Consider the following 26,530-nt stretch of genomic DNA (forward strand, 5'->3'; position numbering starts at 1 on the left):
TTTAATAAATTTTATCTCTGAAATGTCATATCCCCACCACCACCCCCAATGTTCTTATGTAGATTTTAATAACTTCAGTACACATTACTGATAAAGAATGCATTGTCCTGAATTCTTTATCCTTTATTTCACATTTTCTTTAGGTTTTCTCATTTTAACTGCAGATAGTCAAGATTCCTTTCTAGGAGAAGTTAATTTTTCTTGCATACCACTTCAAAATGCTTCCCCATCTCCTAGTAAATACAAGCTACGCTGTCTAATGCATCCTCTCTATCCTGCATTGAAGCTGTTTTTCTACCTCTCTTTGGTTCTGCATGTGGTACTGAGATCTTATTTGAAGTTATCTTGAGAAGGTCCTGATTTGTGATGTTCTTCATAACCTAGAGCAGCTGGTTTATCCAGCACTGATGTACTGTCTAAGCATCTAGAAAGGATGACCGTCTTTGGCCAGAGAAGCAAGTCACCATGTTACTACTTGTGTACATAAGCATGTTTATTTGTATCCTTAGACTTAACTGGGGAAATATCTGGTGAGATAGCTGGGATCACTGTTCCCCATTGCTTATTTGTAGCGGATGCATGGACCACACTTGCAAACATTGTTACTGAGTCATAGTTTGGGTTGGTAAAGACCTTGGGAGGTCTGTGATTGAACAACCCTCTCAGAGCAGAGCTAACACTGATTTCTGACCAGATAGTTCAGGGCTTTATCCAGTCAGGACATTAAAACCTCCAAGGAAAGAGATTTCACAACTGCCCTGAGCAACCTATTCAAATTATTCATAATCCTCATAGTGGTGAAAAAAGTTCACATAGAACCTTCAATACCAATTTATAGCCATTGTCCCTTGTTTACTTCCATGTACTTCCATAAAGTGATTCCCAGCTGGCTGCTGGAAGGATGCTACTTTGTTCTCCAAGCTGTGCGAGTCCAGTTCTTTCAGCCTCTCCAGTTATGTAGTAATGATCAGTATTTGTCTTAAAATGCACAAAATAAAGATATCTAGTGAAATGGTGAAAGATGGGGATGTGTGTACATCTTACCTGTAGGAAATATTTCTTCTTCGATTTTTAAAATACCAAGTAAACTGGTACTGACTATATTGGAGACACCTACATGCCAAGAGGGGGTTTTGCTGTCTGAAGTAATTTTTATGAAAAAAATTATGCCTGCACCTTAAAATGAAATTTAGATATTTCTTGTTATTCTGTGGAAAAGTTTTATATGTAGCTTAATGAAATTGCCCTGTTTTCAGATTGTTCTAGGTTTTTTTTTTATTGTTTGCTTATTCAACACAACATATTGTACAGAGAAGTAGCAATTATGAAGCAAATTCCGGTTACTTTTTGTAATGCAGTGTAATCCTATTGTGTTGGCTTGGCATGTCCAAAAGCAAAATTGCATAGTTAGCATCTTTGTAGTCATTTGTCTTCTCAAATGTTTTTTGGGCCTACTAGTAAATACTATATTCTGGAGGGAAAAAAAGCTAAATATTGCTTACAGATGAAAGTGGGTGGCACGTAGGTAGCTAACCATTTGAAAACACTGTAATACCTGGGGGTTTTTTACACTTTCAGTTATTCCCTGTAAGTATTATTTATGCATAATATAAACTCTTATTTCCATACAGGCAGAACAACTGCGACAGCATTATATGAGCAAATCCAATGCAGAAGTTGCAGAAGCCCATCAGGCCTTACAGCCAGTTCTTCAGACCATTCGGGAGCTCCAGAGAAAGGCAGGTACCTCTTACATATTTAGTCTCTGAAATTTCAGATTTTTTTTTTAATATTTTCACCTGTTTATCCAGAACCCCATGTGTTTATTATTTCTAGCAGTTCTTTGAAGACCTATTTGGAATGGGAATTTAGCAGTGTGTGTATATGAACACACACACAGAGCCCCAAAACGTATTCTAGTGTTCCCCACAGGGGCACACAGTATTTGGACAGATGACTAAAACCAGAAGTACATGCTTAAGTTCTATATTAACTTGGCTTCACATGTAATGTACTTAAATAAGTGATAGGTTTTGGCCTTGAAACCTTGAATTTCTGTGGTTTGCAAGATAGTATTTCAGTTAGTTACTTTCAAAGGAACTGCTCTTTGATACCTTATTGTCCTTAAGGCTTAATTGTGTTTAATTCAGGTTTCATGGAAAGCGTGCACCCTTAGTGAATTGCTGTGCACCTCAGTTGAAGTGCTGCTTGTCTCTTGCTTAATAGTAAGACAAAAATTAAATAGGGGCAAATAGCACATGAGGAAGTGAACTGCAACTTCTTTCACCTTTTAAAATTACATGGTCATTTCAGTGTTGCTCTGTTAGTTTCTCAGAGTGCTTCCTTTCTCTGAAATGATCCTTCAACCTCTTTTTGAAAAAGAAAGAGGAAACTTTGATATTACAATATCTTGATGTGACTATTCTATGTAGATGGCCTTGGTAATATAACTGTACTGAAGCAATTTGCAAGTGTGGATGTAGATGAGAATGTAGAAAACTTATGTATTCACTGAAACAGGAAAAGGGTATTTTCTTAAGCACACTTCCATCTTCTTCTTTCCATGGACCAGTCTGTGTCTGATCATGGTCTAAAAAGCAGTATAAGCCTTTGCTGCAGTGAGTAAGCTGGTTGTTTGTTGAATATTCATGGTTAAATCTGTTCTTTTGCATACAGATACATGCAGGTTCTCCTTGGTGGTTGGATGTCATCCAGATAGCGATACAGTATGCCATCGATGAGGAGCTTGTTCAGCGTGTGCAAAATGAAATAACCAGCAACTACAAACAGCAGACCAATAAACTCTCCATGGCAGAGAAGTAAGAGAATAGCTAAAATAGGCTAATGAATACAGTTAAGTCTGCTCAAGTCCTCTTACCAATTAGTGCTAACAGCTGCACTTAAATAGCAGGCATTTTTGCTTTGGAGCATCTGGGCTTCAATTAAGTCTCAAGAAGGGTCCCCCCAAAAGCATAAGTAGATAGAAGACTTGGAAAGAAAAGCAGGAGAATTGCAGTTTTCTCCTAGACAAGCATTCTTTTAAATATTCCTTTGTATTATCTACTGTGGTTTTACAGTCTTCTGTGCTCATGCAACTGCTAAGCAAGAAAGATGGAGAAGAGTTTGGCTCAGTCTTCTCTGTACCTTCCAGTCATATAGATGTAGAAAGCAATAAGGTCTCTCCTGAGCGATTTCATTTTCAGGCTGAGCAAACCCTGTTCTCCCAGCCTCCATTTGTATGCTCTGTGCTCCAACTCAAAAGTTCATCCCGGAGAAGGGAGATGTAGGAAGGGAAGTGCTCTCACAGTTTAACTTCAGGCAGTTTTCCCAGATACACGAATAACCATTATGGTCTTAAATACAGTCCTTCTGAATCATGATTTGGTTAAATACGTAATTGTTACTATATATAAAAATATATTTATATAAATGCATATACATATCTCATGGGTATGTGAAATGTGTATAAATTTTAAAACTTTACATATTTTTTATTAAAATCTGTGCACATTTGGAGACATAACCTCCACCATTACTACTCTGTTACCATGATCATAACAGGTGGCAATTCCTCCTTGCCCTGCTGGAAATGAGTATATCTTTTACTTTTTAATACTTTTAAATCCCAAACTTTAGTAGTGCTGTTAAACCTGTTTTTTTCACACTCCATAAAATAGATGTTTTGGAACAAAATTTCCATACGGGATAGAACCACTGTCTTGTATACTAACACCAGACCTTGTGTGATTGGTGCACTCTCAGCAAGAGACATCTGCTCACAGGCAAAACACTGTATGGGAAGTGATGAACTGGTCTTCATGTTCCTACTTGAATCAAGAGTGGCAGCTCGGTTTTAGGAAAATAGTTCACAGTTGTGTCTGGTTAATAATTTTAGCTTTGAAAGCTAACTTGCAAAACATGGTATATTTTTGTGATGGGTACTTGAAGCTACTGTGAATTGTACAGGTGCACTGAAAATCAGTTTGGCCAAGGTGTAAAATAAGACTAAGTATGCACAGCTGTTAGCCTTTAGTAGACTTGCATTGTGGGTCAGAATGTTGCAGTCTGGTGTGGACTACTAACATTCAGTTATATCTCTCAAGTCTTTGAAAGAGTCTTTCTATTCTATAAACACCAGGCATCAGCCCGGTCTGGTGTCAGTACCCATGGTAGGGGGGAATTGGAACTATTTGGGCTTTAATGTCCTTTCCAACCCAAACCAATTCATAATTCTGTGATATCTGAAAGCATTACACGTCATAATAAGAAACATTTGCTTATGGTATGAACTTTGTATGTTATATTGCTATTTAGCTATTTCTCTTGTATTTTAAAATACTGAATTGTTTGGATTTGGTGACTCTGTGTGCAGTTAGTTCCCTTTCTCTTTAAATCAGATTCCGTGACTGCAGAGGCCTTCAATACCTGCTGACAACCCAGCTGGAGGAAGTGAAGAAGTTCCAGAAGCTTGTAAGAGAAGCAGTGAAAAACTTAGAAGGTCCTCCCTCTAAGCAGGTTATCGAGGCTGCCACTGTCTGCCATTTGCGACCTGTTAGACTTCCACTTAACAAGTATGTCTTCAAAATAGATAATATACTTCAGAGGTGTATTGGTCATTTTTCCTGCATTTGAAATAAGAGATTAAGGCCTTTATTTTGTACTCAGGATTTGTATGCATACAGATATTACAGATCCGTTTGTTAGAACTATGACCTTAATTTGGTTTTATTCTTATAAAACTTTGACAGTTACTATATCAACTGTACATAAAATTGTTAAATTTCTCTTTAAGGACTTTGTGTGGGGTTTTTTGTATGTTGGAATAGGGAATTACAAGAATTTGGTTTCTGATGATACTGTGCTTCTGTTTTCAATTTTTCCCTGTTGCAGCTGTGTCTTTTGTAAGGCTGATGAGCTGTTCACAGAATACGAGTCGAAGCTCTTTTCTCATACGTAAGTCCATAGCTTTATACATTTCTTACTATTTAAAAAGGTGAAAGGTGGATTGGTTTCTACTTTTAAGTTTCCTGAAATAATTTTATGAACAAATCACAGCAACTTCTTGCTAATGGCCTTGATAGCAATTTTATTTATCAGGTTTAATTTTAGGTGTGAATTTCAATTGAAAAAGCTGTGTACAAGGAATGAATACATTCTGCTCTTTCTCAACCTGCTGTAATCATATACGTTTGAAATGAAGTGTTGAGGTGTTCAGAAACTCTGCACACATTCCAGTATGCTAATTAAACACATGCTCCCATTTGTGCAAATATTTATCTGCAGTCAGGTTGAAAATAGTATAGTACTATACTTGTTCATTAATAATTTTTTTTAAAAAACCTGACTAATTTCATATAAGAATGCAGCTGAGAGTGGAAAGGAGGATTGCACCAGCACATGGTGTGAGAGGAGTCTGAATAATGGGCAGCAATGACAGGCACAGATTTGCAGCCTTTTGCATGCCTTCTTTTTGACTCTTACCTCTCATATTCCTCAGTGTCAAAACTGGATTTAAAAATGTTCAGATCACTGAGGAAACATTTTGAACTGTCTTTATCAATGGAAGTTCTGTTACATAACAATTGCTGGAACAATTAGGAAGTGTTAGTGTGTTTCTGAATTAGTATATGTTGAGGAGGCAACTGGGCAGCTGTGGTGTTCTTAAATACTGAAGTGCACAGCAGATTTTGCATCAGAGTTTAACTGTAACTTGCTGATTTAAGAAGTCAGAATTGCAGGTTTTTTAAATAAATGTGGCATTGTTAAATAGCTACTGAAAGATAAATAGGATGCATTAAGCTTCTATAAAAGCTACTGATGATTTTGAGGTGGCAACATAGCCTGTACAGTGGTTTTTATTGCTAGTACTGGGGTCACTATTGGAAGCAAGCTTTTGGGATATCAAGTTTATATTTTTTGTTTGCTTACTTTGCCTTTTAATAAAATACTAAAAGGCTTGAATATATGATCAGTAGAAATGGATGTGGAATTACAAAGTTAGTCATAAGGACTGTGTTGGGTTTGTTTTTAAGTGTTAAAGGCCAAATGGCAATATTTGAGGAGATGATAGAAGATGAAGAAGGGCTCGTTGATGACCGTTTGCCCACCACAAGTAGAGGACTGTGGGCGACCAGTGAAACTGAATGTGCCTTGAAAGCTATTCTCTCCTTTGCCAAAGCCCACCGAATGGATATTAAGCTAACTGAAGAAGGCAGCATATTTCTGGAACTCTTCGAAGCGTGGAAAAAGGAATATAAGGTACAGTAAATTAGATGGTGATGGAAGAGCTGTGTAGTCCATTTAATGTAATACAAATAAACTTAAGCTGAATATGAACAAATCTAAGTCGTATTCCTGAAATTAGGGTTTGCCTACACAGAGCTTTTTCACAGTGATTATTACAGGTTTTGATTTAAAATGGTATGTATACGATTTAAGAGTTTCTAAAAGCTATATTAGCTACTAAACAAATTAGTAATGTAATTGCATTAAGACAGTATAAAGATATCATTAAATGTGTTTAGTTAGATAAAAATGCAGCAAGACTCAGCAAATTAAATGGTCCATTCTGTAATTCAGTTTACCTTCAGTTTTGTGCTAGCTACACTTGTACTTTTGCTATTGCTTTATTTCCTGCATCTTGTTTACTTCACAATATGGCCTGAGATAATTAGTCTCCAGTTGTTTGGATCAGAAAATTACTGGAGTATACTGTGGCTTTCTTCATGCTTCCTTGTGTGTCTGTGTTCCTTTGCAGTGAATGCATACCAGTGGTGGAGAAGGAGGAAGAGCTGTTGCACACAAGGGTCTCATCCTGTCTTACAGCTTAGGTGTAATCAAAAGTGTTTTCTCTTGAATGCTTCTCCTTCCTATTTTTAATTAACGCAGACTTCAGCTTCAGTGGAACACACTTGGTATACTAGTTTCAGGTTTATTGACTCTTTTGTAACCTTTTTTAATGTGGTTTGACATCAGAGGAAATTCCTGTTCCTTTAAAGGCTTTTACCCCATCATCTTTCTCCCAGGCCTTCTGTTTCATGATTCTAAGAAACTGTCACTTCATTTGCTTTTTCCTAGGAGGTTTTGAAAAAGAAAAGATACTTCTTGCAGAAGTATGCTATTCAAGAATGTAAACATCTGTTACTAGCTTTAGTCTTCAGCAGAAGAGAATATACTCTAGAGTGATTTACTTTATATATCTTGGATTAACTAATGGCGTTCATGGTCTTTGTTTTTAGCAAACTTGGTTACTGATCACCTACTTTCCTCAAATTGGTGGCAGTACTGAGGAGTGAGACTTAATCCAGAGCTGCCTCATAAAAAAATTACTAGGTTGCAGCGCAACACAGTGCAAAACGTTTTTAAACAAAATGACATCTCAGTCAGCATTTAGTTAAAGTTAATGAGCAGGTAGGGAAGCTGTGCAATGTTCAAGACTTTAGAGAGTAATGACACTAGCTGTTCTCATGCTTCATTATGTCCTTGGTGTGTAGCAGCTGACAAAAAAGAGGAGGACATAAGGTAGCCAGTAACCTGGCATTGTGTTGCTATGTGTTGGACAGTTTTTGCTGCAGGAAGGCCACACAGTCTCTTTGTGTCCTTTTACTTTAGGAAACAGAAGGTGGGACTAACATGCCAATGAGACTGAAAATAGTGCTGTTATGATTCCATCTGTTGAAACCTGCAAATGCTGACTCAGTTTTCTGTTTTACTATAATCTACATTGAGCTACAGATTCTGCATTGTAAAATAACACTTAAATCTAAAACAAGCTTTTTAATGTTGGGGGTTTTTGTTAAGCACAAGTAATTTTAGCTTATTTTATCCCTTATTTTAATTTAGGCTCTTTAGTTTTGGAGGAGTAAGCTCCTTCCAGCTTATTCTGTCTTTACCCTGTATGGCAGGTTTATTACATAGAAATTTTGTTTTCATCTAGGCATAGCTCAAAACAAATGTTTGAGTAGTTTTTCCTGAGCTAAAGGAAAAAACCCCAAACAGTCAGCACACCGACCCCCCCCCCCCCCAACTGTTTAGAAATAGCTTTACAATTGGAAAAAAAAGTCACGAATTAACAAATAGTAATTTCTGGCATTTGAAAAAGGTTTTAAAAGTTCAGTAAGATCTTGGAGATACGTAAACAGTAGAAAGCTTGGGAAGAAATATTTTACAATATTATTAGTAATTAAAAAATAATGTCAGTTGATATGTACAGTATGCTTCTAGATGGAACAATTTCTTCTGTAGAAAGCCAGATTTTACTTTTTCTTGGGAGAATTGAATCTGATGTTATCTTCACCTTGTGCTTGTCTGTGCCTTTATCAAGACCTCTTAAATTATTATTTCTTTAAAACATATTTCATCTTTAAGAAGCAATCTTAGTAGTATAATAGCTGTTTAAAATAGCTTCATCATTTTTCTTTATTTAATGTTTACTTAGTCTTACAAGGCTTTTTTTCTGAACTTTTAGTTGCATTAGTTACTGTAATAGTTGTAGAAGAAATGAGGCAGCTATTTATAGTTGTTCATAAAGAAAGCAGGCAAGATGCTTTATATACTGTTTTGCTTCGTGATTTTTTTGTTGTTCTTCTGGCTGCATTACTGTAAAGAAGCATTATCTTACTCCAAAAAGATGTTCATGTTATGCATTGTATGGCAGAGTCATATAAAGAGAACTCAACTCAGTTCTGCTACTGATTTGTTTGGGTTTTTCTTACAGTTGCTTCATGAATATTGGATGGTACTTAGGGATCATGTGTCTGCTATTGATGAACTGGCAATGGCCACAGAACGGCTGAGAGTGCGTCATCCTGATGAGCCAAAACCAAATCCACCAGTTCTACACATCATAGAACCCCATGAGGTGAAGTACTTGACAGGAAGGAAATGTGGAGTTTGGGGGTTATTTATGTGGGTTTTTTCTTTTGAAAGAACCTACCTCCTACAAAATTGAAATTTGTATCTGGATTTCTGTATGGAGTCTACAATATGCCTCTGTTTCCATTTCAAAAACCTTCTTGAGTGAAGAGTTCCTATTTATTTCTACACTCCGTCTATAAGCCTTTTCCAGCTTCTAACTCTTACTTTACATATATTTTTGTTGGCCTTCTGACTGTGAGTGGTGTGTTTCCTGAAGACTGCTTTCCTTCCAGCAGCAGTATTGCTACTTTCCACAAGGATCTAAAAAACAGCAGTGAAAAACTGAAAGACTAGTTTTTTTCAGTATCTTAGAATTTCTGAGCCACCTCAGAAACACTTTCTGTTCATAAGGATAGAGAAAATGCTGGGTTGATTTAACCTCTTCATTATTTCTTTTTTGCACCAATAGAAATATGTTTTCAATAGAGGCATTTTGTGTTTTTTTTCCATGAGAATCAGTGTTAGATAGAAGTACTACTTCTCTTTGAGCAGGGAAATACATATTTCATTTGTGTATCAAAGCAATATTTAAAAGGGAGAACTCTGCCTAACAAAGTCTAAGATTTATGTATGTATTTGCAGGCATAAAAGAAACACCCATTAATTTGGCCTTCATCCTTTGGCTGCTTGCCTCTTTGGTGGCATTAATAACTACACCACTACCAACTGTAATCTAAAAAGGAGTCAGCTTGATGTTTCCATCTTTGTATAGGTTAAATGAAAAGTCAAAGTTTCTGAGAAGTAGAAATAAAGAAATCAATTGTTTCTTACACATTGTTTTTGGAACCAGCAGTAGAGCCTAGGACCTACTTGGCTATAAGAAAAGTAACAAATTGAATGAAATTTAAAAGAAACTTTAAAAAGAAAATAAGTTATTTTCAATTGTTTTGGTCTCTGGAAATAAGCAATAATGCAAATAAAACAATAAAGAGCAGGATTGTATGCCTCCTGGGTCTCTGTCCGTTCATAGTACTGTGGTCATACTGGGTATAGGAAAGGAATAAATAATCAATATGGCTTGGAGAAAAGAGTATCTTAAACTTACAGCTTGAGCTGCTCTTCTGTCTGTTCCTGGGAAATTATTCAGTTGAAATTTGCAAAAAAATGAGTTTAAGCCTTATTGTAAACCTGAATTATTTTTTTTAGTAAGCGTTTAATGTTATTTCTATAGGTAGAGCAAAATCGAGTGAAACTCCTGAATGACAAGGCAGTTGCCAAATCACAGCTTCAAAAGAAATTAGGACAACTTCTGTATCTCACAAATCTGGAGAAGGCAAGTTTTATGGTTCCTTGGTCATTACTGAAGTGATGTACTGTGTTTACCTAGTGGAAGAAACCTGCCATTATATTTATTTAAAGCTTACATTTTAAAGTAAATGCATTTTCTCTGAAGATTCATTACATGTTGGAAGTTAAGTGTGTTGTTCCGTGTGTTATGGTGTAGTCATAAAGTCATTTATTACATTAAATAGTTTGGAAATTTGCTTAATTACACAGTTATAAAACTATGAACTAGTTTTAGATAGTTAAAACTTTCATTAAAACTGACTAGGGCATGTTTAGTTAGAAGCCTTGTAAAATTATGTACCTTTCTGCATACCATTGATGTTTTATGAAGAGCTTACCATCTAAAACAGAAGGACAAGCTGGTCTGTAGGTCTAATAAATGGAAAAAATCCCCACCCCAACAAACCAGACAAACCACATGTATGTTACGTTATTTTAATATATTTATTATTTCACTTGTGCTCAAGTAAGTGCAATTATGCTTAAGCATAGTTAAGCATGATTAAATGTACTTAAGTGTTTTTTAAACAACATGCAGATGATAGAAAATGAGGAGTTTCTTGTTTGAAGCTTGTATTTTACCAGGATTTTTCAAAACTGTAGTAGAGTTGAAGGTGCTGTCTGAAGGACAGCAGTATGAACAGTTCTCCTTTTGCTTACCATAAATTATTTTTAACTCATCTAAACAGATTTATTTATTAATAAAGTGTGAGTAAATTAAAAAAAAATATTTTTTCTAGAAGCATGTTTTAAATGAAGCATAACTCTTTATATATTAAAACACAAAGTTTATATTTTTCTACTTTATAGTCTCAGGATAAAACTACTGGGGGAGTTAACCCAGAACCATGTCCGATCTGTGCACGTCAACTGGGAAGACAGGTAAGTTGTTTAGTCAACAGGTTTTGTTTCTAGAAAAACTTTACCTAGATCAATGTCAGTCATGTGTCAGATTTTTAGTATCTGTTTTAAAATGAATGTGATATTGAAACAGGGGAAATAAGCCCTTTCCTGTAAGTACCTAATAGCCTGTCCCCTGAAAGGGGATGCATGTGTCTTGCTCGTATGCAAGCGCCTCTACTGCCTTCAGCTGCTGAACATCAATGCCTAAATGTTATGACAAGTGTTCCAAAAATGTGTGTTGCTGATTGTTTCATAACTCTGAAGGTTTATTTTTGTACTGTTGTCAAAAAAAAAACAACCAAATTTGCTATTTGTAAGCTGATGGAATGAACTAATAGGTAAATTTCTGTAGTACACTTTATACTCTAGCTACCATGCATTAGCTAAAAACATGAGGACTCCTGTAAAGTCAGGCTAAATTGGCTTTTTTAGGGTAACTGTTCTAAAGTGTTACAGTTTGTTGGCTATGTAAATGTGTGTAATCGTGAACTGGTGTCTTGCTATGGTTTTAAAATCCCTTCTGCACTCTTCCAGGGGTGGTACAGGTTTTTAGAGAACAGATGACTGCCCTGTTAACTGCCATTGTGCTTCATCTCTGAGCTGGAGTAGCTCACTGGAAAGAAAGACTCACCTAACTTGGTCAAGACTGCCACTTTAGCAGTCGTGTTGCAAGGACTTTGCATCATGTTTCTGCATGATTGAAAGAGCCTTACAAAGCCTAAAAGATATTTTGCTTGACAGCAGTGATTTAGTCAGTTCCCTCTGCCACTTGAACCAATGAAAACACTTTTTTTCCTCTTAGTATGTAGCAATCTCTTTTATAGGCCATTATAAGACACTGCTGCTAGGTGCAAAACTAATGGTTTGCAAACTACTCCTTTGTTGTGGAAGGTTACAGCTGACATGTAGATGTTGTAGGCCCACAAAGGAAGGACAGCATCTGCAATGCAGTCTTACGTTCCTGATGCATTCTGTCAAAAAAAGATAAAGCCTCTCTGTTGACAGTCTTCTTAAATACAAAGATGTTGTCTAAGACTTAATAGGTAAAAATTAAAGCACTTTATCAATACAGTCATATCAGATCGATCTTTATTAAAAAGTCTAAAGAAAGACTCTTATGGAAGGCCAATACAAACAATTGTGTAGTTATTTTTTTTTAACTGTGGAAGATGAAGGCTTGATGAAGCTCTGAGCAACCTGATCTAAAGTTCTCCCTGCTTTTACTGCAGGGGGGTTGGACTAGATGACCTTTACAGGTCCCTTCCAACCTAATGTCCATTCTGTGATTACATACTAAGTGTGTATTTAATTCTGCACTGAGAGTCAGCATTCATAGAAGTGAGACTGTAATATCTGTCTTCCAGTTTAAAGCTGGGAAAATGCAAATAATGAGCAATAAATGCAAATAAATTCTGTGGATCATGCATATTTCTTTGCTGGAAAACTTTTGAAATCCAGGCTGACATCTGGAGTGCTAAAAACTAAAATTGAAGAATTTTCATCAGATTAATCTCATTAATATAATGTTTCCATGAGAATGTAACTTACCTTGTATTGGTACACTGTTTCTCTCTTGCATTGATCCAAAACTGATCCTGGTTTTTTTAACTCCTTGCACAGTGGGCAGTGCTGACATGCGGGCACTGTTTCTGCAATGAGTGCGTGGCCATCATCGTGGAGCAGTACAGCGTGGGCACCCGCCGGAGCTCGATCCGATGTGCCATTTGCAGACAGACGACATCTCATAAAGAAATATCCTATGTCTTCACTGCAGAAACTGCTAATCAGGAGGATGATATTCCTGTAAAGGTACGTTGCTCATGAGCTCTGAGCAGTGTATAGTTGTTAGGTTTTGTTGCATACTGCGTTTAGGCAGACAAATTTACCGTATAGTTTTTTAAGTAGGTTCTTTTTATTGTTTATTTTTAGTTAGAGCTGGTATAGTTCTTTTGAATTGGACATATATTTTAGGCATTTCTTGTAGTGTAATCAATGTTTTTACATACTTCCCTGAGGAAGGATATGTGTTTTCCTGTCAAAAGTTTTCATAACTTTTCAAAGTTTTGGAAACAAAACATGAAATCATTTGAAAGAAGGTATCTTTTTAACATGTCCTCTTTAAATGTGCCTGAGGAAAGACCTTGTAGATGGATTACAAAAGTACACCTCTCTTAAAGTAATGCTATCTTGGGGTGTGGGGAGGAGGGACGGCTGTTGCTGAGCTTTACTTATGATTTATTTACAAGCAGTTGACACTGGATAGAAATAAATGCTGTCAGTATGCAGGTGATTAGAGTTTTGTCATGGTGGCATTTTCTGGCTGTTTGTAGCTAAGGAGAGCTGAGCCTATTTGAAGGCACAGTTTTGCTATGTTTGCTTGAAAGGAGTAAGCTGCCAGTGCTATAAGGCTGTTAGGATAATGTAAGTGTTTTAAATTGGTAAGCCTTCATTGTTAGCCAGAGGACGTAAATCCTGATTCTTAACTTCAGGATAGGTTTCTGTAATGTTTCTTGAGCTACCTGACAAGTACAGTAGTTGTTTTACGTTTGGCATATCTGTGTAATTTCTCTGCTATGCAAGACATAGTTAGGAGGGGAAAAAAAGCCTACTTTTTTAATATGGGTGAGTGAACATTAGAAACTTGAAGGGAGATTATATCTGTACTTCCTCTAACTTGTGCACTAAAAAAATAGTGGACAGGTTCTAATGAGTACCTACAGCAACTTGTCCCCAAGTTTATTCAGTATTAAGTCAAATCCCAGTAGAGAAAACTAAAGAAAAAAAGTTAATCCCATAAAATATTGTTTCTAAGAACTAGTGCTTTCCCTTGGAACCTGTTGACCATGAATGCATTTTTGGAGAAAGGTTTCTTTGGAGTAATGTTTGGGACATTCACTTTTCCCTACAAAGGGTGTCATTAGTAACATGGTTGAGGCCACTTTCTTCAAGCTCAACCCCAATTCTTGTGATCTAGTTGTGTGGTATAAGCTTGTTCTCTGGATTCTGTGTGTTGACTCTGTGTCTCTGCAGCTGGATACTCTGCAAATATTCCTTTTTTGGAGGGGTGGGGGGGGGAGAGGAGGAGTGTTTCCTCTCAATTTTTCAAAACCAAAACTTTGGAAAAACTATTGTGCTTCTTGCCTCTCAGCATTTTCAACTTTTTGGTATTTTGTTAAAGCCTCACTGGCTGGGTCCATCTACCTGCTAAAAAGATGATTGTTGAATCATCTTCTTTTTCTTAGAAACTGCCTGTCAAGGGGCTGCTTTTCTCTCAAGGCTTTCTGCTGATGATGTACAGTGCTGTTGAAGACTGGTAGTTCTGTGACTGTTAATTCGTCTTAGCCTGGCCTTCTGAGGAGACCAAGTCTTTTCATTGTACTACCTTAGACTTCTCCCTTAATTTAGCAACCCATTAGATTAGTTCAGACAGCTTGGCAGAGAGTCTGAGTTTCAGTTGTAACTAATTTTATGCAAGTCTTATTAAAATTACCAGACACGTAAGGTATGGATGGCTCTTACTTGGCAAAATACTGTGGGGAAAAAAACCCCAGAGGATTCTGGACTAAAAGGTAAAGGTCTAATATTGATAATATTTTGATTTAGATGATATTGTGATCTTCAAAATATTATAATATAGCTGGAGTTATCAATTGTATTTTTAATCTAGCTAGTGTAGTTAAAAACATTAACAAAATGAGCTGGCAAAGACATCCATGGTGCTTGTGCAAGCCCCCTTGAACCTTGCGGGTATCCTGGGCTTGCTGGCCCATACGGGAGTCAGTGCCAGCATGTTCACACTAGTTAGATCAGCCTCCCTGGACAACTGGAATTCCATTTTATGAGTGGATAGATGTGTCCTAACTCGAACTATTAGATTTGAAGTAGTTGACAGCATGTGGCACCAGGGGGAGTAAACAGGCTGTGTTTTTGAAGTGTTAGGTATTGGGACCTGGCTTTATTGGTGCTTTTACCAGATAATTTCCTCGGGGATTAGAGATACCAGCCTGTTTCTAACAAGAAAATTTCAAATATTTTTCATAAAATATGTTAAAACAGAATAACTAAATTCCATAAATAAAGCACAGAAGGACAGTATCGTCTACTGTTGTGGGTAAAGGGTTGTGGTGTTTTCTTTTGAAGTATTTCTGCATCAAAAACTTAAGGCAAAGCAAAAATATGAGTTGTATGTGAATTCACATGTGACTTTGAGCAAGGCCCATTGTTACTTCATGAAAAACCATAGCGTAACTTCACTGTATGTATTACCAAAGCTAGCAGCATCCTTAAAAATTTCTGCCTCGTTCCTTTAAGGACAGTTAACGAAGAATAACTAACTTGCAATGATTTCTTTACAGGACTGAGGTTAAACTCAGTATCTTGCATTGTATATCTGAAAAGCATGTGGTTTATTCAGGGGTTATATTCTCGTCTGAACTTTCTGTCCCTCTGATACTCTTTTCCTGTTGTGTTGTGTGCATCTTGCTCTTCATTGTACCAGTGCTAGCCATCTTAAGGGAATGGCTTAAATGCAGGAGGACTACTGTAAATGGGAGCGTTTTATACTGAGAGAGGTTACTGGCATCCCTGCATGTTTTTGTTCTGTAAAAGCTTCCAGTGTCTGGTCAGTGTTACAGTGGGTATTGCCAGCCTGTCATCTGAGACAGAAACTGTTTGTTAGAGTAGTTAAAGAGATTCTAGTGTGTGCTGTTCCATAATTAATTAGAACTAGCTAATCTGTTTAGAAATACTTATCTGGATATTCAACAAAATGACCAACTCTAGGAGTATGAGTAGTAAGTGGGTTAACATTTTTTAAGGCAGGTGGAAAGCCAAGAGCTCACAATAGCAAGGGTACTTCTGTCAGTTTCATCTCTCCATAGATAACTGAGAACAAGATTGAAATTTTATGTCCTGTGAAACAAAGCCTTGGTCGTTGTGCTGTTCTTTCCTTCGCCATAGGTCCTCTGACTTGTCTTGTACAAAGCCACATGAGTAACTCCTGAGTCACAGGAAGCCTGAAAGGTGGAAAAGTCAACAGTGGCTGAAGCTACTGTGTCTTATAGCAGGGAAAAGAATAGGACCTGTGGTAAGGTCCGAATCAAATCTTTGATGAAAAGACAGTCAGAGCAGATTAGGCAGACTCGTTGTCACTGAATCTGAGCTGAATGGTAGCAGAAAAACACATAACTGACCCTGGGGGAAATACCAAAAGCTGGTCTCCAATTTCCTAACCGTAGGTGGTTATGATTGGCAGGCAGCTGCCGCAGGGCTGCAAGCGTGTCATTCATGCTTCCAGATCATAACACCTACTGACAGAAGCGTTTTTATTTGTCTCTCTGACTTTTGGAGACAGTGTTAACATTAACCAGGTGCAACAGAGATGGCACGAAAAAAGCTGATTTATTTCTAGGTCTGTGACACAGAGATGGAGTCACTGTGGAAGACCCTGGGAGATAAAATGGTACTGATCAGTGCAGCCTTTCAGAAAGCAGCCTGCAGAAAGTCCCTTACATGTATTTCTGGAGCATTCACTTAGCTGCGGAACGTATGAATGATCGAGCAGCCCAGCATTCGTCCCCAGCTTGTGCTTAGACTGCTGCCATCCTTCCCTGCCAATTCTGCAAGCAGCATAGCTTCAGTGAATTTGATCTGTCATTGTAGCAAGCCAACATAGTTAATTCAATGTTCAGAAGACAGGTGCAGCCAGAAATAAAACAATATTTATCCTGCTGAATCTAGTGCAGCTTGGAATTACCATGCATGTTAGAACTAGTAAGGAATTAAGGGCTTCTTTAAAAACCCACATTAAGTAAAATTGCTGTAATACAGAGTGCAAACTGAGGGAAATAGAGGGAGATACTAAAGAAGTGTTTCTTGGAATCCTTTTCCTGACTTGTGGAGAAAGGGACGAGTACAGAAATCAATGTGAACAAGGAGTGGAATGTAGTATTGGATTCACTAAGCACTATAATACTGAATACAAAATATGAGCACGCTTTCATTGTAGCATGCAGTCCTTCAAGAACTAATTTAATTATATTTAACAGCTGCTTCTTATTTAAAATGTAAATAACAAGCCACATAGTATTGAGCATGAGTTTGGTGTTGCCAGAGTGAGAAACAAAAGCAAGAGACATACTGTTTGGGTAGGTGTGTTCCTCGCTGGTTTACAAGAGGTGTGAAGGGAGGGAAATCTAAATGTGCATTTGGGAGATTCTATAAAGATTGTGCCAGTGAGTTAAACCTCAGCAGTCACAGCTGGCACGTTTGGTGCAGCTGTGGTGCCTGGGTGCCCATTCTGCCTCACGCAGAACCAGACAGGTGTATCTGTGTGGCACACGTGCTGCGATACTCTGCGGGTCCTATGGGAGGGCATTACAAGGGGGGATACAAAAGCAGTTCAGTACTACTTAACCTGCCTTTCCTCCAGGTTGCTAATTTTTACATTTATGTGCCATATGTAAGAGCATGAATGTAATGTCATTTAATAATGCAGTGAATGAGGAAGGAGTTGTTTAATACCCTACTTTACTAATGCTCTTCTTTGACTTTTCAAAGGGAAGTCACTCCACCAAAGTGGAAGCTGTGATCCGAACGCTGAAGAGAATTCAAATCAAAGATCCAGGGGCTAAATCCTTAGTTTTCTCAACGGTATTATTCACCATTTTCTCTCTTGTTTGTACATGAGAGAGTTTAAAGTAGTCATAATGTTTTCAGGAATTAGTTTCGCTACCAAAAAGTTGAATCACTCTGTACAGCCGCTTGTTTGTTTTGTGAATATGTAGGGCAATTCCTGTAACTGGGACATGAACAATGATCACAGTCAACAGCTGTAAAAGCTTGCTTCTTTAAAGGGCAAGCACTTAGATTTACACGGGAGCATTAGAAATTCTAGATAGTTTTAAACCTAATGTCCATTTGTCTTTTTTGATACATTGCAAAACTGTTTTTGTGATGGTTACCAATTTCTTTTATTCAAGCTTTTTATTTTGGGAATCAGACTGGTTTGGGTTGAAAGGGACCTCAAAGTCCATCTAGTTCCAAACCCCTGCGATGGGCATGGACACCCGCCACTAGATTAGGTTGCCCAAAGCCCCATCCAACCTGGCCTTGAAAAAGATATACACTTATTTAGTCTTATGAAATATTTGATTCCTGGCACACAGATCTTGGTTGTTTGGGGTTTTATTCCCCTTATTTTTCTAAATGCTAGGATCTTGAAATGCTTTTTGTCTATTTTCTCTTAAGGAGGCTAAGTAGTACAATTTAGATTTTACTGCTGCTTGCAATGCTATTTTTATTGTGTGGTTTTTGTGTGTGTTGGGTTTTTTTTACAGTGGCAAGATATGTTGGACATAATTGCTAAAGCCCTGTATGACAACAACATGATTTTTTCTCAGATCAACGGAATTAGTAAATTTCAGGTACAAAAAGGATATTTTCCTGATTGTTCCCTCCCCCAATAATTTTAATTTCATACAACTTAACTTGATCCTTTTACTTCACTGTTTCATTTGAGAAACTGAAAGAGCAGCACATTTGTTTGGCAGAAGCTTTGATCTCTAACTCATTAATTATAAAATTAAAATCATAATTGCAAAAAGAAACCTTAAAGCCTTTGGAAAAACACAGTGCATTCACTTTTGAAAAAGAAGCATTGGCATGGATGTTAAGGATGAGAGACACTGATCAGTGTTGCAAGAAGTTCTTGCCTTCCTGATACCTGTCAAATATCTGTCCTGAGATTGACAGGTCTTAAATCATTCAGGCTGCAAAATTATCATGCTGGAACCTGTAGTAGCTGCTGCCATTACTTAAATATAGAGATGGCCCCCACCTTTTGAAGTAACTTTTGTCATGCCACTGTGATGTTTGTCTTTTAGGAGAACCTCTCTGCATTTAAGTACGATCCCAACATCAATATTTTGCTGCTGCCTCTTCACACCGGTTCCAATGGACTAAACATCATCGAAGCAACTCACGTTCTGCTTGTGGAACCCATTCTGAACCCTGCACATGAGCTGCAGGCTATTGGCAGAGTACATCGTATTGGCCAAACAAAGTAAGAGTTGAAATTGCATGGGGCAGTTTAGATACGGTCCAGAATAGAGTTCTCTAATCAAAATAAATCCAGTTCACTGAACATCTCAGTGCTTGAGATAAGGGTGTTCATAGGAATCATGTTTTTAAAGATGATCTCATAAGTGGCAAAGATTAAAATTAAATTTTAAAAAGTTTCCTGAAAATGTCCAGTGTGTGATTTAGGGAGTCTTGTGCTACAGGGCTAAGATGCAGAAGCAGATGGCATTTAGGAAGAGCGCAGGCTCCTGAGTCCAAAATCCTGAAAAACCTTGTTCCTCTGCTCCCCTGTTTCATGTGTGCCAGGGATGCCTTAGCTTTTAACTTTGAAGTTCTGCATGTCCAGAAATGTTCTAGCTTTGTGGGTCAGGTCGGAGGAACTCATTATTTACCTTGTATGTGACTAAGCCCAGGTACAGCCCTCCCCAGCTTCCTTCAGAGGCTCCTTATAACTGGCTCCAGATTAGAAGGTGTGTAAGTTGTTGGGAGGATTTTTGTTTTCAGGTTTTTTTGTTTGTTTTCCAACAAAGAAAGTTATAGCACACACTCTTCAGAACTGACTGTTTTTAAATTGTGGTTCTGCTGTCACCTCTGTCTACATCTTTTTGAAAACATTAAGGAGTTTGCATATAATTTATTTGTTTCAGTGTTGTAGACTTTACATGGGTGGTGCTGAACACTTAACAAAGGTTTTGGAAAGTTTGTAAGATTAATGTTTTTCCTTAGGCTTCATGTCACTTTAGAAAAAATAATTAAAAACCTCTGTACATAAGGAAGAAAAATAGCTGGAATCAATTCTAAATTAAATATACATGAAGAATATAGTGGGGGTTTTGTTCTGGAAATGGAGGCAAAGCAGGAAGGCGTGACTGAGCATGTGCATGAAGGAATGGTTACAAACAGGTGGATATCTGGGTGTGTTGGTAAAGGTTTTGAACTGACTGTGAGAACATGGGAAGGACTGATGCCAACAGCCTGTATTGTAACTTTAAGTGATGCTGGCATAGAAGGTTTGGCACAAACCTTGCAATAAAACCAGCAAGAACGTGTGTTGTGCTTAAGCCTTGCTGAAGTGGTGTTTTTATTGGAAAAGGACTATATTCAAGTACAGTGAGCACAAGGGAATACTCTGGTTTCACCAATGCAACTATTACCAGTTCAGTTGTTCTTTCTTCCCTTTTTGGGGTAGACCTTCACCTATGAATCACCAAGTATTCCCCCAGCATTCCTTTGTGTAGTGTTACCTACCAAAGTTTCAACTTAAGATCTGACAACCTTCCAAGCAGTTTCAAGGGTTCATATCTCAAAAAAAATGTTTATACGGGGAGCCTGGGGTGATTTTTCTTTTTTTAATCTTTGGAGCTGTCTCTTTTGCACTTCATTTTCTTGACTTGACATTTCTCTTTCTATTACAGATTTCTTTTTGAAATTTTATTCTGTAAATGGAGTTCTTTATTTATTGTCACTTTGGGTTTTGTGTTTTATCAGTGTTTACAATTTCATGTTCACTGACTACAATTACTGGCTGGTTGGGGGGTTCTTTGTTTTGTGTTTTGTGGGGTTCACACAGTGTCCATCACACTGAGCTGCATCTCTTGGACTAACTTATGACCATGCAATGAAAACGTTATATACCTGGTGGGCCAAAGTAATTTTTTTAAAATAACAGGCTAAGTTCTTGAGGACTGTTTGCTTATAGTAGGGACACAGAAAGGACTTTGCCCAGCATCAGCTTTAGGATTTTACTTAATACAGCTTGTATTTGTTTAGTATGTGATCCGGCCATGTGGAAGTGCGTGCTCTGGGAGGCACTAGGCATTCTTAAATGCCAGTGGAAGTTGTTAATCACCTTGTAAGGTTTCTTTCTTAAAATACAGAGGCATTTTTTCAGCACTCTTACAGTAATTGAGTGAAAAATGTGGTCTTGAGCTTGGGCAGTAACAGGGTAACTTCTGCTGACTTCTCGTCTTGTTTTTTTTTTAAATGCGTTCAGATCTACGATTGTTCATAGGTTCCTGATAAAAGCAACAATAGAGGAGAGAATGCAGACTATGCTGAAAACTGTAGATAGAAGGTATGTGTCGAACTTAAAATCATCCTTACTGCATTACTAATGAAAAGGTGGTTCTCAACCACACTTTTATTACAATATGGTACATATATCTTACATATAAACTCCAACTGTTCTCTTTCAAATTGCCTTGACAATAAATTTTAAGACATGAAAAATTGCTCTTTTAACCTGGTTCCAGTACCTTGAAGCTTAAGATATTTTAATTTTCTAGATAATGTTTTATTTACATTTTCTGCATATTACTTCATAAAAGCCCAATTAAGGATGTTTTATGATTCTTCTTTTCAGTTTACCTATTTCCATTAATATAAAAGCATTGTGATTAGTGGATTAATGACTAAGCCTGTCACTGGAGTTACAGCACAGGTTATAAGCTCTAATGTAGGACATAAGTTCTTTCTTTTGTTATTTTGAAATTCTACAAAGCTAGTCTGTGACACACAGATTGGCTTTGCAGTCCGTGCAGGAGTTGTCCAGATGCTTGTTTGTCAGTCTGGTGTGCAAACACAGAAGGTAGTTTCCATTATGTTTTATCTTTTCAAAATCTACAAGCATCGTCAGAGTGGGAGTGGAACAAAAGTGGTATTTACATCCTTTATGCAGAAAGCGTAAGAGGTTTGTACCTCTAACTACACTGTATACACATAACAAATCTAGGAGGGGGCCTTAGGTTAAGAAAATTAGGTCTTTTTCCAGTTTTTTGGCTGCTACAAATCATAAGACTAAAAATGTATATGCTGATGTTTGGCTGTAGTTGGGAAAGATTTCAGTTTTAGCTTTGGAAGAATTATTTCATCAGTCTCCATATCTGGGAAGTAGCACTACTGTTGTGTATAAAATCCAGGTGAGCACACAGCAGCTGAATGATCCAATGGGGGATAATGTTTTGAAGTTAATATCAAACCTTATGCTCGGAAGCTGAAGTCAATCCTGTAAATGTTGAAAGCAAAGCAGATTGTCCCATTCTCTGCTGCCTCTGCAGTGTTTGGTGCTGACCACTGTTAGGGACAGCAGATGGACTTTGTATATTGTACTCTGAATGTGCAGGAGACGTAGCCGATCGGCATATGTATTTTCCCTGATAGAAGGTGTGTTTTCCTGCGGAGCTTCGAAGCCTATTGGACTCTGAACTGCATGGTCTGTCTGCAATGCCTATAGTTTGTTACTTGAGCTGATTCCTTCTCTGATGTCCATATACAATTTTCTCCTACAGCCACACAAGCTCTTCCATGAAGCAGTCGGAAGCGTCAGTTCTGACCGTGGCAGATCTGGCCGACCTTTTCACAGAGACTGAAGAACTCGAATAAAAACTCTGGCTCAACCTAGTGAAGTGGGCGAATGCCTGACGTAATAAGCACCGGTATATAATCCACTTGACCTGTCATTCCTGTAAACGTTCTCTAACATTTGTCTGCTAGCTATTGGAAATGGAAAAGTCTTAATTGTTAGTTTTATTCTGTGGTGAAGTTCTTTGCAGCACGCACTTCTGATAGCACTGGAGAAAATTTGCACTTTGCACATTATACAAAACCATGGATTTTATTCCCAAAGAGCGTTTGAGCTGGATGCTAAAAATGACAACTTGGACCCTTGGTTGAGAGGACTTTTACCATCAGGTTTGATTGGCTTGTAGCTCAATCTCAGAGCAAAACTATGTGGGTTGTTGGGTGGGAAAGGGAAGCAGATAAACACAAATCTAACTTTTTTTTTAACTGTACAAAGAATTGTTAGAAAGAATAGACTATAAATTAATATTCTTCTAGAAAGGGCTTGTTAGAATTTAATGCAGAGTTATTGAACGTCTTACTGGCAACACTTTAAATAACTAACCTTTAATTTGGATATTTGTATTAGGCATTTAGATATTAAAAAAGATTTGTGACAGTTAAATTCATTGTTAATGCTTATTCACTGCAAAATGATAATTAAATTATGCTTTTTGTATGTGTGTTGGTCTGGAAATCAGTTAAATACTTGAACTTACTGTACACATTCGGTTTTGTGGGGTTTTTTATTAAAGCACTAATCTAGCCATGTTTTCAAGAATAAGGAAAAAAGTAATGCCTCTGTTACAGATCTTTTTAAAAGATAATTGGTTAAGCTGCTGATCACTTTTATATTGGTGTCTGTGTGCGTTTTCTCACTCTGATTTGTTTTTTGGTCTAGTTCTCCCCTTCAAAGATGCATCAATCTACTCAAAATAGATGAGATAAAATTAGTCTGATTATCAGGTACCTAGTCTAAGTTAGATAATCGAGAGAGATAAAACTTCTGTGAAACTTCATCTTTAGACACGTGTGATCTCTCTACCCCATGTCTACTGACAGTAGGGAGTTTAGAAAACAAATCTAGGCTAATTTTTACACTGCTGAAAGTAGGCTAGATAAATGTTGTTTGACATTTGCTTACTACTGTTTCTGAAGGTATTACAGAAGCAAGTTCAGTTACACAGTTGATGTCAAACACAATTTCATGTTTCAGGACTGGGCAGACGTCTATGTGTACGCAGCAGGCTACTTCAGCTTGCAATATTTACTGTTTCAGTAGACAATGCTTTATACGTATTCTAGAAATCTTGACATTAAAGTGAGTCCTTTAACAAATTTTATCTTAGAGCTTTTACTCTAAACCGTCAGCTAAATTCATCAATTTTCATCTGTTCTCCTTCTGGAACAATTGGATACTTTGTTCTAAAGACTATTTGAGTTAATTTGCACACATTGTGTCTTGATTTCCCATATTTGTAATATGTTTTGTTTTGGAGATTGCTAATTTTTTGCAGATTGCAGCAAGGGAAATAGAATAGGAAATAGACTTTTTAAAATGAGATTGATCAAATGGTTTGCACAGAGACTGTGACATCTCCACCCTTGAACATATTGGGAACTCAAATGACCCCAAGCAACCTGATCCACCTTCAGAGTTGGCCCTGCTACGAGTGGTGTTTTGGACTAGATGACCTCCATGGATCCCTTCCAGCCTGAATTCTTTTATGGTGTACCGGAGGTCGTGGTGTACAGACACTCCAGGAACTCTGAGAGCAGAAACATTTCAGTTTCCTCATCGTCCTCAGAGAATTTTAATATTGTATGACATAATGTGACCGAACAAGGAGCTGCTGCTTGCTCTAAGAAATGATGTATCTCTTGTTAAAAACTGTGGAAGCATGTAGTGTTTACATTCACAGGTCCCATTTTAAGTAACTACGTGTGGGAATAATAGTTCTCAGAGAATGTGAAGACAGAGAAGCAAACTGAAAAAAATCTGCTATCAGGGGTTTCTCCAGCTCTGCAAGATTTTTGGCTTATTTATGTATAGATGTTGGTTTTATTGTTTCTTTACAAAAATGTGGCTTATGGATTCCAAACCAGAAGCACGGCTTCTCATCAATCAGTGCTTGAGTCTTTAGTCCTAAGTCTTCCTATGCTCACATAGCAGCATGGACTGCTAGGGATGGGATTTGAGGCTGAGCACCCCACAGCGCCAGCTCTGGAGACAGAACGTTAAGACGCGTATGCTACTGGTGTTAGAGCCCCTCTTGGAATTGGAGGGTTGAACCATTGGTGTATATAGCCTGTTTCAGTAGTAAAATGCCCTCTTCAGGTTTTACATTAATAGTAAAGCACAGAGACTAACTTTAAAGAATAATTTTGAAAAAGAAACCAAACTGTAATTTACTGCTTTTTGCCATTCATTGCAGCACTTAAGTTTCGTTGTCAAAGGCTTTTTCCAAACATAAAGACACCGCACAAGGTAAACTTTCCTTCACTCTCTTGTGCATTCACTCCTCCTTGGTTGCTCTGTCTTTTGAAAGACAATGTCTTGTCTGAGAACAAACTGCCCTGTGGCAGTAGTTGCAGTGTACCCATAAAAATAGCATTTTCTTCAGAAGACAGAAATCTGTAAATGCTGACTGCAGTGTTTACATAGTATTTGTGTGGACAGGGTCTCATGTACCAGATTCTCATGTGTTCTCCTGCATGTAAACATCATCTGAGTTTACAGTATTGCTTATCCAGTGAAGTCAGGCCCTTTACAAATGAGGCTCCAACTAATTTGGAAGAATTTGGTGCAGACCTTTCATTTCTCTTAGTTCCATGATGAGTAATGTTGGGAGGTTTTTTGACTTAGTTGGTGAGGATTTCAGGACAGGTTCTTGTCCCTGTACATAAACGTTCAGTGCCTCGTAGAACAGATCTGCCATCTGATTTAGGTATCTGTAAACACCTGGTGCAAATAACAGGCTTCCTTGAACCACACAATGTCATCATGCTGGAAACTGAACAGTGGATTCCCATGTGGTGTTAATTGAGCCCTCTGAATTTCACTGTGGATTTTTAAATGAGTTTGTAAGTTAAGGTCCTCTTTGCTCTCTAAACTGGTGTGTGCCAGGAAAAGGTTGAGTTTGAACCTGTTCAGTAACCTCTTTAGCAGGCTAATAAAGGTCCAGGACACACTATAGTTTTAATACAGGTCAGATTTTTATATTAAGGGATGGAGATAAGAGTGGATGCTTTTTTGTGAGATGGGTCTTCCAAACCAACTTTTCTGCCAACATCTGTAGATGTGTTCAAGCTGTCTGCCAGCAGAGCACCCTCTACTTTGGTAGTGACAGTGCTTCAGTACAAATGTGAGTGGGATCCTGCAGAAGGAAAGATGCTTAGATGTTTCTGGTGAAAACCGTAATTAGACATACTTCTTCCTGGAAAAATCTGTCTGGATTAGTGGCTGAGGATTGGTTGGCACCACTCTAACACTGTCTGTCACACAGTGCTGTCCTCTTTCCATCCCTTTTTGCAACCCTTATGTGACTACATTATGGTTTTGAGGACCCTGAGAATTACTCATTTAATTAGCAACTGTACTTCAGTTAAATTGGAGGGGGGAAGAAATCTGAATTTGTCAACCTTGCATTGACCACTGTAAGAAAAATTAACCCTGAAATTTATTGCTCCTCTAAGGTAAGGAATTTAATGAGTCTCTGAAGGAAAATCTGGGGTGTTTTTTCTAGCTATAAATGGAGCCTGTCTGAAGCTTAATCTAAAGATTTACCTCTTAAAGTCTGCACGGTAAGCTTTTCCATGGACTGAAAGGCTGTTTGTGAAGTCACTGTGCCTGTGCTTTTCCTTTTTTGGCTGCCTGAAACAAGTCAAGTCTCCACAAGATTATACATTGTAAATGTAGGTTAAAGGAATTTCATAATGGAGAGAAAAGGCCCAAGACATCTTTCTTTCCCCCTCACCGTCTTTGTCTCCCTTTCTGTCCCATATG

The 26,530-nt window shown here is 37.6% G+C and overlaps 1 protein-coding gene across 1 annotated transcript in view; it reads left to right on the top strand.

The window, feature by feature from the left end:
• Window positions 1-23,205, top strand: part of SHPRH (SNF2 histone linker PHD RING helicase) — a 52,751-nt gene extending 29,546 nt beyond the window's left edge. The window contains exons 17-30 of the mRNA XM_084262256.1: window positions 1,632-1,739; window positions 2,677-2,819; window positions 4,398-4,571; window positions 4,891-4,953; window positions 6,033-6,258; window positions 8,717-8,860; window positions 10,088-10,189; window positions 11,014-11,085; window positions 12,727-12,915; window positions 17,665-17,757; window positions 18,444-18,530; window positions 18,990-19,168; window positions 21,179-21,259; window positions 22,473-23,205. Of these exons, the coding sequence (XP_084118382.1) occupies window positions 1,632-1,739; window positions 2,677-2,819; window positions 4,398-4,571; window positions 4,891-4,953; window positions 6,033-6,258; window positions 8,717-8,860; window positions 10,088-10,189; window positions 11,014-11,085; window positions 12,727-12,915; window positions 17,665-17,757; window positions 18,444-18,530; window positions 18,990-19,168; window positions 21,179-21,259; window positions 22,473-22,566 (1,755 nt within the window). The 3' untranslated portion in view covers window positions 22,567-23,205. The remainder of the gene's footprint in view (window positions 1-1,631; window positions 1,740-2,676; window positions 2,820-4,397; window positions 4,572-4,890; window positions 4,954-6,032; window positions 6,259-8,716; window positions 8,861-10,087; window positions 10,190-11,013; window positions 11,086-12,726; window positions 12,916-17,664; window positions 17,758-18,443; window positions 18,531-18,989; window positions 19,169-21,178; window positions 21,260-22,472) is intronic.
• Window positions 23,206-26,530: the final 3,325 nt, after the last annotated feature.

This window comes from Gallinula chloropus (assembly GCF_964237585.1).
Source record: "Gallinula chloropus genome assembly, chromosome: 3".
Taxonomy (NCBI): domain Eukaryota; kingdom Metazoa; phylum Chordata; class Aves; order Gruiformes; family Rallidae; genus Gallinula; species Gallinula chloropus.